Genomic DNA, 12,797 nt, shown 5'->3' on the forward strand with positions numbered 1-12,797 from the left:
ATCATTAACACGTCACGACAGACCCGTCCGTCTGTCCGGTGATCCGCATCGACCGGCCGGGAGAAGCTGTCGGACTCGGAGCCTTTGATAGGATTCATTACATAACTGCTAAATGAAGAAAGTGGCCGAGGGAAATTGAGATTTATTTCAGCGGTGGAGTGGGCTGTGTGTTTTGGACCGCAGGGTTATTTTCTAAACATGACGGGTGCATGTTGGTCAGGCAGAGGTGAACAGCAGGCTTTTGTGGCCGGCCGCGGGGCTAAGTGTGTTTAGACTTGTGGTTTTAAAAAGACGACTGCAGCTTAAATGAGACGATGAGGCAGAGCGAACAATACGAGCAGAGCTGCTGCTGCTGCACACAGACGCTACCTTTACTCGAGTACTTGATGAGTGAGAGGCTTTCTGTTTTTCATCTGGAACTTTTTGATGTCAGAATAAACTTTGTTATCCTCACGTTCAGTTAGATCTGAGGGGGGCGGGCTGTTAGGACGTGATTGACAGCTGAGAGTCAGTCAGTGGTAGAACGAAGTGAAATGAAACGGTCTGATTGGCTGAATGCAAACAATTCCTCTGTTCCAGTCAGCAGAACAGAACGGAACAGAAACACCTGACATTCCTCCAGCAGGTCCGACTCTGTACCCGACCTCTCAGTTCATCACAGACTTTGGGTGTACTGTCCCTTTAAACTGACGGTGTCAGACTGATCTCCTGTCTTTGTGTTCTGCTGCCGTTTCTAAGCAAACATACAAACAACAAAACAGACTGAAACCACATCATCATCATCATCATCATCATCACCAGCGTTCAGACGTTAACATGCAACACAATCTGATGATGATGATGATGATGATGATGTGTGGGGAGAGGACGCCATCACTGGACTCCTGTTTTCATTCCAGGCGCTCGGGTTCTCTCAGAGTAAACGCTGACTGCAGATCTGCCGGGCTGTAATCGCTCCAGCAGAGGTTGGCTCACGGCGCCGCAGACGGCTGATAATCGCTGCGTATCGGTCCAGCAGTGACCACATGTTGATGTTGAAGCAGAGATGTTTGATTGTAAAGTGAAATCCTGCTGAAAGGGAGGTGAGGACGGACGGACGACAGCTGACAGAGATGAAACCAGGAGGAGGAAGTTGTTCAAGATGTAAACGGCCGATTAAAGGTCCGGATTTATACAAGTGGGCTTCATCCGTCATCCATCGACGGCAGGTCGTGTTCTCCCACATTAAACAGGAACAAACCTCGAGTCTTTGTGTACAGTCACTGACGGCCAGTCGCCACAGAAATGTTCAGATTTCTGTCATACAACGTTTCTGCAACACGTTCACGTTACATGTGAGTGAGTTTCTCATCAGGAGGTGGCGAGGTGCGTTCACACCCAACTCAGCACAAAGTCGGTGAAAAGACCCGTCGCTGATGTCTGGACATTCATGAGCAACAATGAAAGAGGATATTAATCTGTAATCGTGGCTGTTTAGAGCCGTAAGATAACACGTCTGCTCGTACAGAGACAGGACAGGAGCGGAGCTGCTGTGGAGGGAAGTAAAGGGGAGTACATTAGCATGTTCACCCGGGTCACGACATGTAGACATCTGTTCTACTGTTTGTCCAGTGTGAACGGAGAATTACTGTTTTATTAACTTGTGTCTCATCACAGTTTTTGTCTTGGTGTCACGCTGCAGCTCAGAGACACGCTCCCGGCTGTAAAGACTATAAAAAACTCTTCTTCCTCTTTACCTGTAGACGATTTGTTTTTGTCTGTTTTTCAGGCATTTTAAAGACCGACAGAGCTCCAGGATGTTTCTCGTCAGCTGGTCGTGGTCGTGCGAGGCCCTGCTCCATCAGACCGCTGTGTGAGGTGAAGACACTTCTCTTTAAATAGAAAACACGATGTGGTGGAGTCGTCTGCTGCCGGTCTGGATGGGAAACACATCTGGGCAGCGGTGACCCTTTAACTCCACGTCTCAGGAGGTGAAAATCCTAAAAATAGAAAGTTTGTGTGCAGGAATGTGTGTGTGTGTGTGTGTGTGTGTGTGTCAGTTATACAGCGGTGAGACGTTTGAAGTGTTTAACGAGGCGAGGCAGGTCAGAGGAACACCGACGGAGTCTGACGAGGGACAAAAAGGTTCCGAAAAATGCAAAGAATTCATATAAATCACTGAAAGACGAGTATTTTCTCGTCATCATCACCTCAGAGGGAGATATCGTATTTTGACAGGTTTAGTTATAATATCATGAGATTATACGAATATGAGCAGTGATAAAAGTATTGGTTCTGTAGTTCTTAGATTTGTTTAATTGAATGATTTTTTACAACTAAACTGTGTTTTGAAAACTAAAATGATGTTTTTCTGAGTCACTTCAGTATTTTAACATTTATAATATTACTGGTAGCAGCTAAATCATTGATTTGATCAGTGAATTATCAGGTTTACTTATACTGATCTATAAGAACACAAATTAATAATCGAAAACTGTTTTTTCCACATAAAGACATTTTCACAAATTACAGCCTTTTTTAAGCTGAATTCGTCCCTGTAGCCGCTGAGCTAACAGTGTTAGCATGCAGCACGTCCGCAGTAACTTTCCATCGTTACACGCTGTTATTAATCCTTTTATCATAAATGGTAAATGAACTCCCTCTGTTTTTATAAAAGCCAGGATGAGGAGCAGCAGACTGACGGTGACTCAGTCGTGTGGAACGTTTCCATCCTCAGCTTGTCAAAGAGGGAGTAAATAAAACGTAACACGCTCCATCACATTATTATGCAACACACACACACACACAACACAGAGATCTGTGTGGATGTTTGCTCCACCTGCTTTGTGTTTGTGCCGGAGGTGACGGTCACTCGTGGTTTCCGGGCCCACGTGTTCAGGTATCAGACCCGAGCCGTGTCACGGTGTCGCCTCTGAGTCCGTCACTGTGGTTGGGTCGTTGCGTTCAGGAGTGTCGGGATGTCACTCAGACTGCAGCAGAAGGCCAACGCTCGCCAAAAGCAAATGCCGGAGACGCCGTTCAGCCATGTTTCCGTCTGCAGTGACGTTAACGCGAGACACAATGAAAAGGTCATTACGTCATCAGACCGGGAAACTTTCTGCATCTTCTCACAGCAGCCCGAGGTGACGAGCACGAGGACGCCACGGCTGCACAGGAAACACTGATGCAAGGAGAACCAGGAGGCTCCGATCCAGACGAGGTACCGACCCGTCAGCACCACTCTGTATTCTGTAGATTTAACCCTGAGAGGAGTTCTCTGCTTTATAATAACAATAATAATAATCTATCAGTATATTCTAATCATGTACTCTGTATTAATACTGAAGTAAAAGTCTGAGTACGTCTACCACTGTGTGTGTGTGTGTGTGTGTGTGTGTGTGTGTGTGTGTGTGTGTGTGTGTGTCTCTGTGTGTGTGTGTGTGTGTGTCTCTGTGTGTGTGTGTGTCTCTGTGTGTGTGTGTGTGTGTGTGTGTGTGTGTGTGTGTGTCTCTGTGTGTGTGTGTGTGTGTGTGTGTGTGTGTGTGTGCGTGTGTGTGTGTGTCTGTGTGTGTGTGTGTGTGTGTGTGTGTGTGTGTGTGTGTGTGTGTGTGTGTGTGTGTCTCTTCTGGGTGGTATAATAAACTGAGTCTGTTTTTGACTTAAATAGACCTCCGTCCGTCAGTCCGTCCGTCAGTCCGTCCGCTGGTCTGTCCGTCCATCAGACGCAGACCTCCGCCCACGCCTCGTCTGGCCCGGCCCAGCCCGGCCCGGCCCGACCCGGCAGGTCGCCCACACACCTGCAGGATGGATCCACGCTCAGATTTACAATCGCTGCTCTTTGTTTGGACGCTCACTTCCTCCTGCGTCTTTCCAAATAAACTGATTCTGTGGAAAGAAAAGTCTCCGGAAAAATTCCTCAGACCGGAGAGACGATGTTTGTCCGTTTCTAGCAGATGTGGAGGGAGATGAAGACTCACTGTGACACACGGATCAATACTCTATTACAAGTAACTGTACTGCTGTATTCAAGTACAAGTACTGACAGTGATGACTGTTGGATGGAAAACACACACTGTGCCTCTGACTGAGACCAGGAAAGGAAAGGAAGGAAGGAAGACAGGGAGGAGGGAAGGTAGAAAGGTAGGAAGTCGGATAGGGGGAAAGGAAGGAAAGGAGAGGAAGCAAGAGAGGTACAAGGAAGGTAGGAGGAAAAGAAAGGCAAAAGGAAGGAGGGGAGGATGTGCAGTAAGAAGGTGGAAAAAGAGGAAGGAAGGAAGGAAGGAAAGACATAAAGAAGAAAGCAAGGAGGAATGGAAGGGAGAAAGGAACTAGGAAATAAGGTAAAAAAGATGAAAGGGTGCAAGACAAGAAGGAAGGAAGGAAGGAAGTAAAGACAGAAGGGAGGATCATGATAGATAAAAAGGTCAGAGTGCACCAGCAGAAGCTCCTCTCTCCCACAGAGCCCCCTGCTCCTGAACGCCTCTCTGCTGTTCTGGGTCAGTCTGTAGAACCTCAGGATCAGTTCCTGTCGGTCTCTGGACCTAAAACCTCTCAGTCAGCATCAGCAGAGTCCAGAGCTTCTGTTCACTGATCACCTGAGGACGGTCCCAGCTGACAGGGTTCTGACAGAACACGGTGGTTCTGGTCCGGGAAGTGAAACTCGCGCTGCGTCCTCATGATCGTCGGTGTCAGAATGAAATCTGCTCCACTTCAGCTGATTGATGGGAGAAGACAGAGCTGCAGTCTGTGTGGCGGCGCTGATCTACAGGCTGACATGTTTTCTTCATATTTCAGAGCTGCTGATGAGTTGTGAGGACAAAGTGACAAACAGAGAAATAAATGACTCTGATTTATCTGTTTTTGTTCCGTTCTCACGCCTCTTTCTCACAAAGAAGTTACGCAACGGAGTGTGAGCCAGTGTTGATGTTCCTCTGCAAGAAAACAAAGCTGCTTCAAGGAAAGACAAACAGGCCTGCAGGAAGGAGTTCAGAGAGACGGTGGTTAGATAACGCTCCACCTGTCTGAGGACGGAGCTCCAGGAGAAAGATAGCAAAGCTTCTCAGTAATGAACGTTTGTTGTTCTGATTCCTCTCCAGCTGCTGGTGGAATCTGGTGGAGGTTTGGGCCGCGGTGACGCGTGGGAACGTTTGAGAGACAGAAGAACAGAAGCTTTCTGTCTCCGCTGTAACCCAAAGCACACGTTTGGCTTCGGACTGAAGCTCGATTTCACGGATACAGATGAACATCTCAGAAATCCTGCGCTCAGTCGTGAGCTCATGTTTGACGGACCTGCCCATCGATCAGACTCTCATCAGATACACTGAAGTGAAACACTTAACTCTTCTCATGTCTCTCCCTCCAGTCAGGGCGGCGTTGACGGTTCCTACAGCTGAGTTAGTGCTGGAGGGATTAAAGGACCAGGTCACCCAAACATCATCTTTCTGGAGCTTCACAGTCAAACAGAGTTGCAGCATTCTGCTGAACACCTGAAGCAGCTGAGACTTGATTTAAAACATCAGATGTCTCCGTCAGCTCGTCTGCTGTGATCTCAGTCTGCAGCAGAGAACACATCACTAACTGATCTCAGACCAGATTTAACATAGTTGTTGTTGGTTGTTTGGTCGGTTGCTTGAGCTCGACTGCACGTCCAGGGTTCCTGTTCTGCAGCACCTGTAACGTGAACATGTTTCTACCAAACTCTCTCAGGTGGTGACATGAAAAGATGAGATAAGATCTGCAGAACGTTTACACAAACTATCATAATACAGTTAGCCAGGTTGCGTTAGCTGTGGGGGATTAGCGGCTAAGCTAGTATGCTAGGCTGTCTAAATAACAGAGCAGATAAAAGCAGAGTGAAGTCATGAAGACAGAAAAGTTGACAGCAGTTGTTTATTTCACAGAAGTCATTGAATGCGTCGCAGCTCGCGGGTGTGTTCAGTCATCACGCCATGTTTACTGTCATCACGTCGAGCAGCTCTCATGCTGCAGATCTGCTCTCGCTCTGTTTCTGTCTTTGTTCTGAAACAATGACTCATTGATAAATATTATGAAACGAGCGGCTGTTGAAAGCTGCGACTTCACAGGGTTAAACTCTGAGTTTCCCACCGTCCGTCGATCCGACTCCAGCTTTAGAAATAAAAGACGGCGCGGAGAGCGAGCTGCTTTGACATGATCCGTGTTATAACACTCGCCCTGTGCTTATCTGTTATGGTTCTCCGCCCAGCACCGATATATAAGATCAATAAGGGAACGCCCCGTGGGTAAACATTCCCCCGGCCCCCGGTCCGGCCCCTCAGTCTTCAGGGGCCCGAGCGCTCCGTCCTGACCCCTGCACCGTGAAGGTGAGCCTGTGGTGTTTGGCACCGCCGACGGAAATCAAACCCTTCCATTTATTAGTTCTCAGAGCCAGTGTTGTTGTAAGGATCAGAGATGAAGAAAGGCTCGGGATTAATGCGATGAAAAGACAAACAATCGACGGGCCGTGGAAGATGTAAATGCACCGCCGAGTCTTATTTCCACTGCTTCAAAGGCCGCACGCCGCCTGCAGCTGCCACATCCACAGCACCGCTCCGAGCCTCACTATGTTAAAGATCTTTGATCAGCGCTGAAGTTCTCTGATTGTGTCTTTGTCAGCTGATTGAAAGGACTTTGTGGGAGGAGTCACAACTCTGATGTCACCGAGTGTGTAACCAGGTGGACGCCACACAAAAACACAAAACACGGCGTCTGTCAAACTGCCATCTTCACTCAAAACCTCTTTGTGTAGCGGCTCCATCAAATCAACATTTAACCCCTTTAAACACACTTTTCTCTTTAGTTCCTCCTCCAGCAGGTTTGAAGACAAAGTCTCATGTTCCTGCTGGTCAGATAAAAACACGTGTTCAGTCAGAGCCGGTGTGAGTGTGGAGTCACCAACAGCCATTGTTTTAATCACAAAGAGCTTCACACCATATTCTCTCTCTCCTCTGTTCATTCTCTCACATACTGTTGTTGTGTGAAAGTCGTGGATGCTGATGTACTGAAGTGAAGCCACGCTCGCCTCCACAGCACCAGACTCCCTTCACAAACGTAGCGATTTTAGGAGCTGCTGAGTTAAAACAAACGTTCCGACCTGACGGATTCTGAATCATTGCTGCCTGATGTGTTTAATCACTCTCAGTGTAGAAATGTTAAGGTTTGTAGGATCCTGTGAAAATGGATTTGTAGACTGATGATAACCAGCTTTATTTATTATTCTGCGAGCAGAGTGAATGTGACGGTGTACCTGTGGAGCACAGCTCTGCAGCCGCCATGCCAGCAGGCTCTGTTGGTATGTGATGGCCTACAAACCCAGTCTAAATAAACCCGGGTTACCCACAATGCCACTGCAGCGCCTTCTGCTCTCACACCTCTTCAGTTTGTGATTTCCAAGAATGTTCTTTTCCATCCACCTGAATATTCCCCAGAGCCGCTCAGCTTCAGGTGCCATCCTGTTTGAAGCCTCACATCTGCTTCAAAGGTGCAGCACAGAGCGGCTTCACTTGTTTTCAGTCCCAGTGAAGACGACATCAGTCAGCGAGCAGCAACACTTTAATCAGACTCTGAGTGAAGAAGACGAGGCCGAGCCCATCGGTCCGACTCACCCTCACAACTCTCCTTCATCTCACCGGCCAGATTTTCCATCAGCTGTCGGATGTCTGACATTCTTCTTCTCTGCTCTTTAAACGTCTCTCAGCCTGTGTGGTCCGTCTCTGAGGACGCCGTCACACTGACTCACTCTCACTGCGTCTGATCGACTCTCACAGTCCTGCCCGACGACAACGAGCTGCTTCAGAGTGAACAAAGAGTTTCTGAAATGTTTGTGTCGACGACTACGTGAGAGAAGTGACTGCTGAAGTACTCGAGTACACTTTGATGTTGCTGTACAGTAGAGACAGTCCGCTGATCAATATCTGCTCATTGTCTGCTCATCATGATAGAGGACATCATGATGTCGTCTTCTGCTGGATTAAAGGCTCATTACAGTGAAGTGATGTCATCGTCTGACCTCACCAGACTCGTCTACGGAAGCCCTGAAGGTCAAGACAAGGACAGAAATGTAAACTGTGTTTCTGACCTGAGAGCTCATGTTTTATTTTCCATCTGTGAGAACTTTTTATTTTTGATTGGACCTTTGTTCAGTCGGTGACTCGGTCCAGAGTTTCATTTGACACATTAACATATTTTAACATCAACACCATTAGTTTATTTTCTGTCAATCGACTGTTAATCAATCATTAATCAATCATTAATCAATCAAAACAATCTATTAATTTAAACCAAAGCATCATATTTTATAAACTCTTCATGTTGTTTATGTGTAAAATTCTTCATTTGTCAAATAACCAAATAAATAATAATAAATGTAGTGGAGTAATAATAATAATAATAATAATGATAATAATAATAATAATAGAAAGTGTTGTGAGGAGAAAATACTGAACTAAAGTACAAATATGTATAATCTGACTCTACAGGAGCTCCGTGTTCTGTACAGGCAGAAATTACTTAGTAATGATACAAACTGTTCCTCCATCAGTGGATCAACCAGCTGTTCTCAGAGGACAATAAAGACCCAGAACACTGTCTGAAGATAGAGAGGTGGCAGGGTCCGCCACATATCAACACAGTGGAACAGTATAAACTGTGTAAATGCAGTTAATTAAACTACAGACTGCTCCTTTAATCTGTGCAGTAACTGCAGCGGTGGTGAAGTGAAGATGTTACACACTCTGCACTGACACGTAGTGGAGAGGAGAAAAGAAAATACTCCAGTAAAGTAGTGAAATGTAGTGAAACTTCCTGTAAACAGTACTTGAGTAAATGTACTCAGTTACATTCGGGCCCTGCTGAGGACACAACATGGCGTCCTCCCCGCCCTCTGCAGGCGCCCCGGTCGTGGCGGCGCTGCAGTGAAGTGAGGAGTCGTGTGGAAAAAGGAGGTAAGATGCTGGAGGCGAGCGGGCATGAATGCACTTTTGAGACGTTTTCATAATGGCTGCAGTGATTCAGAGCTAAATTAAGCTCAGGGAAGCCGGCTCCAGCTTCAGGGCGGGGCTTCATTCTCATAAGTGGTATTATTTAGCCGGTGATGTCAGCGAAGCTGGCGAGTCGCTGGTGGCCTCGCTGTTCCAAACTGACACAGGAGAACAGTAAATACATTGATGCGTGCAGCCTCACAGAGCGCCGCCGCCAGCCAGGAGCTGCTCACAATCTCTCAATCACATCCCCACAGCAGAGCACACGCTGCAGCCTCCACCCACACAGCCTCCACCCACACAGTCTCCAGCCTCCACCCGCACAACCTCCACCCACACAGCCTCCACACGCTGCAGCCTCCACCCACACAGCCTCCACCCACCCAGCCTCCACCCGCTGCAGCCTCCACCCACACAGTCTCCACCCGCTGCAGCCTCCACCCACACAGCCTCCACACGCTGCAGCCTCCACACGCTGCAGCCTCCACCCGCTGCAGCCTCCACCCACACAGCCTCCACACGCTGCAGCCTCCACCCACACAGCCTCCACCCACACAGTCTCCACCCGCACAGCCTCCACCCGCCCAGCCTCCACCCACACAGTCTCCACACGCTGCAGCCTCCAGCCTCCACCCACACAGCCTCCACCCACACAGCCTCCACCCACACAGTCTCCACCCGCACAGCCTCCACCCACCCAGCCTCCACCCGCTGCAGCCTCCACCCGCACAGCCTCCACCCACCCAGCCTCCACCCCACACAGCCTCCACCCATACAGTCTCCACCCGCACAGCCTCCACCCATCCAGCCTCCACCCGCTGCAGCCTCCACCCACCCAGCCTCCACCCACACAGTCTCCACCCGCACAGCCTCCACCCACCCAGCCTCCACCCGCACAGCCTCGACCCGCTGCAGCCTCCACACGCTGCAGCCTCCACCCACACAGCCTCCACACGCTGCAGCCTCCACCCACCCAGCCTCCACCCGCACAGCCTCCACCTGCACAGCCTCCACCCACACAGCCTCCACCCGCACAGCCTCCACACGCTGCAGCCTCCACCCGCACAGCCTCCACCCACACAGCCTCCACCCCGCACAGCCTCCACACGCTGCAGCCTCCACCTGCACAGCCTCCACCCACACAGCCTCCACCCGCACAGCCTCCACACGCTGCAGCCTCCACCCGCACAGCCTCCACCCACACAGCCTCCACACGCTGCAGCCTCCACCCACACAGCCTCCACCCGCACAGCCTCCACCCGCACAGTCTCCACACGCTGCAGCCTCCACCCGCACAGCCTCCACCCACACAGCCTCCACACGCTGCAGCCTCCAGCCTCCACCCACCCAGCCTCCACCCACACAGCCTCCACCCACACAGTCTCCACACGCTGCAGCCTCCACCCGCACAGCCTCCACCCGCTGCAGCCTCCACCCACACAGCCTCCACCCACACAGTCTCCACACGCTGCAGCCTCCACCCACACAGCCTCCACCCGCACAGCCTCCACCCACACAGCCTCCACCCGCACAGCCTCCACCTGCACAGCCTCCACCCACACAGCCTCCACCCGCACAGCCTCCACACGCTGCAGCCTCCACCCGCACAGCCTCCACCCGCACAGCCTCCACCCACACAGCCTCCACCCACAGCAGCCTCCACCCGCTGCAGCCTCCACCCGCACAGCCTCCACCCACACAGCCTCCACCCGCACAGCCTCCACCTGCACAGCCTCCACCCACACAGCCTCCACCCACACAGCCTCCACCTGCACAGCCTCCACATGCTGCAGCCTCCACCTGCCCAGCCTCCACCCACACAGCCTCCACCCGCCCAGCCTCCACCCACACAGCCTCCACCTGCACAGCCTCCACCCGCACAGCCTCCAGCCTCCACCCGCCCAGCCTCCACCCACACAGCCTCCACCCACACAGCTCCACCCGCACAGCCTCCACCCGCACAGCCTCCACCCACCCAGCTCCACCCGCACAGCCTCCACCCGCACAGCCTCCACCCACACAGCCTCCACACACTCCAGCCTCCACCCGCACAGCCTCCACCCGCCCAGCTCCACCCGCACAGCCTCCACACACTCCAGCCTCCACCCACACAACCTCCACCCGCACAGCCGCCACCCGCCCAGCCTCCACCTGCACAGCCTCCACCCGCCAGCCTCCACCCGCACAGCCTCCACCTGCACAGTCTCCACCCACACAGCCTCCACCTGCACAGCCTCCAGCCTCCACCCACACAGCCTCCACCCACCCAGCCACCACCCACTCAACCTCCACCCGCACAGCCTCCACCTGCACAGCCTCCACCCGCACAACCTCCACCCGCACAGCCTCCACCTGCACAGCCTCCACCCGCACAGCCTCCACCCGCACAACCTCCACCCGCACAGCCTCCACCCACACAGCCTCCACCCACACAACCTCCACCCGCACAGCCTCCACCCGCACAGCCTCCACCCGCACAGCCTCCACCTGCACAGCCTCCAGCCTCCACCCACACAGCCTCCACCCGCACAGCCTCCACCTGCACAGCCTCCAGCCTCCACCCACACAGCCTCCACCCGCACAACCTCCACCTGCACAGCCTCCAGCCTCCACCCACACAGCCTCCACCCGCACAGCCTCCACCCGCACAACCTCCACCCGCACAGCCTCCACCCACACAGCCTCCACCCGCACAACCTCCACCTGCACAGCCTCCAGCCTCCACCCACACAGCCTCCACCCGCACAGCCTCCACCCGCACAACCTCCAACTGCACAGCCTCCAGCCTCCACCTGCACGGCCTCCACCCGCACAACCTCCACCTGCACAGCCTCCACCCGCACAGCCTCCACCTGCACAGCCTCCACCTGCCCAACCTCCACCCGCCCAACCTCCACCCGCACAGCCTCCGCCCGCCCAACCTCCACCGCACAGCCTCCATCCGCCCAGCCTCCACCCACACAGCCTCCACCCGCACAGCCTCCACCCGCCCAGCTCCACCCGCACAGCCTCCACACACTCCAGCCTCCACCCGCACAGCCTCCACCCGCCCAACCTCCACCCACACAGCCTCCATCCGCCAGCCTACACCCGCACAGCCTCCACCGGCCCAACCTCCACCCGCACAGCCTCCATCCGCCAGCCTACACCCGCACAGCCTCCAATCGCCCAACCTCCACCCGCACAGCCTCCACCCGCACAGCCTCCACCTGCCCAGCCTACACCCGCACAGCCTCCACTCGCCCAGCCTCCACCTGCCCATCCTCCACCCGCCAAGCCCCCAACCGCCCAGCTCCACCCGCACAGCCTCCACCCGCCCAGCTCCACCCGCACAGCCTCCACACACTCCAGCCTCCACCCGCCTCAGCCTCCTGTTAAAGGGACAGTCCCCTCACTACCTCTCACCTGTACTGCTGCTCATCACTCCACTGAGCTGTGAGGGAAGCTGGGACTGAAAAATCAACAGCAGTTCTCCAGAAATCATGACCCAGTTACTCCACAGAGCCTGTTTCTACCAGAACCACAACTCTATCACCACACAGACACAAACAACCAACCAGAGGCTCCGGCTCTGGCTCGGTTCCGGCTCTGGCTCGGCTCCGGCTCCGGCTCTGGCTCCGGCTCCGGCTCCGGCTCCGGCTCCGGCTCGGTTCCGGCTCCGGACACTTCAGGGTGTAACAACAGGATTTCTTTATGCAACAATCAGTTTTCTAACGGAGCAGATTGTAACATGAAGCATTAGACCTTCACCGTCTCCCTCAGTCACCTACACGAGCCTGTGGACCGGTTGCTGGGTTGTTTTGTTCGTTGGTTGGTTGTTTT

At 52.8% G+C, this 12,797-nt stretch overlaps 1 protein-coding gene and 1 long non-coding RNA gene across 3 annotated transcripts in view; both read left to right on the plus strand.

Moving 5' to 3' along the window:
- The window catches only part of LOC115595829 (uncharacterized), a 92,050-nt gene extending 88,870 nt beyond the window's left edge, over window positions 1-3,180 (plus strand). Inside the window, exons 6-7 of one of the 2 annotated variants that reach the window (XR_003986792.1) lie at window positions 1,769-1,970; window positions 3,114-3,180. This is a non-coding gene — a long non-coding RNA (uncharacterized LOC115595829). Of the gene's footprint in view, window positions 1-1,768; window positions 2,211-3,113 lie in introns of those variants that run through there. The other variant, XR_003986791.1, reaches the window with a different exon arrangement.
- Window positions 3,181-9,161: 5,981 nt separating this feature from the next.
- Window positions 9,162-12,414, plus strand: LOC115595944 (basic proline-rich protein-like). The gene is made up of 8 exons (XM_030440792.1): window positions 9,162-9,468; window positions 9,564-10,160; window positions 10,243-10,432; window positions 10,738-10,816; window positions 10,881-11,177; window positions 11,231-11,464; window positions 11,582-11,685; window positions 11,754-12,414. Exons 1-8 carry the CDS (start codon window positions 9,162-9,164, stop codon window positions 12,412-12,414), a joined length of 2,469 nt encoding a protein of 822 aa, XP_030296652.1.
- The last annotated feature ends 383 nt before the right edge of the window (window positions 12,415-12,797 follow it).

Source organism: Sparus aurata, chromosome 14, assembly GCF_900880675.1.
Source record: "Sparus aurata chromosome 14, fSpaAur1.1, whole genome shotgun sequence".
NCBI classification, from domain to species: domain Eukaryota; kingdom Metazoa; phylum Chordata; class Actinopteri; order Spariformes; family Sparidae; genus Sparus; species Sparus aurata.

Coding starts and splice junctions, on each gene's coding strand:
- LOC115595944 (XM_030440792.1), top strand. CDS start 9,162: ATGCGTGCAGCCTCACAGAGCGCCGCCGCCAGCCAGGAGCTGCTCACA. Junction 11,178..11,230: donor GCACAGCCTCCACCTGCACA/GTCTCCACCCAC, acceptor CCACCCACACAG/CCTCCACCCACCCAGCCACC. Junction 11,465..11,581: donor CACCCGCACAGCCTCCACCT/GCACAGCCTCCA, acceptor CACAGCCTCCAG/CCTCCACCCACACAGCCTCC.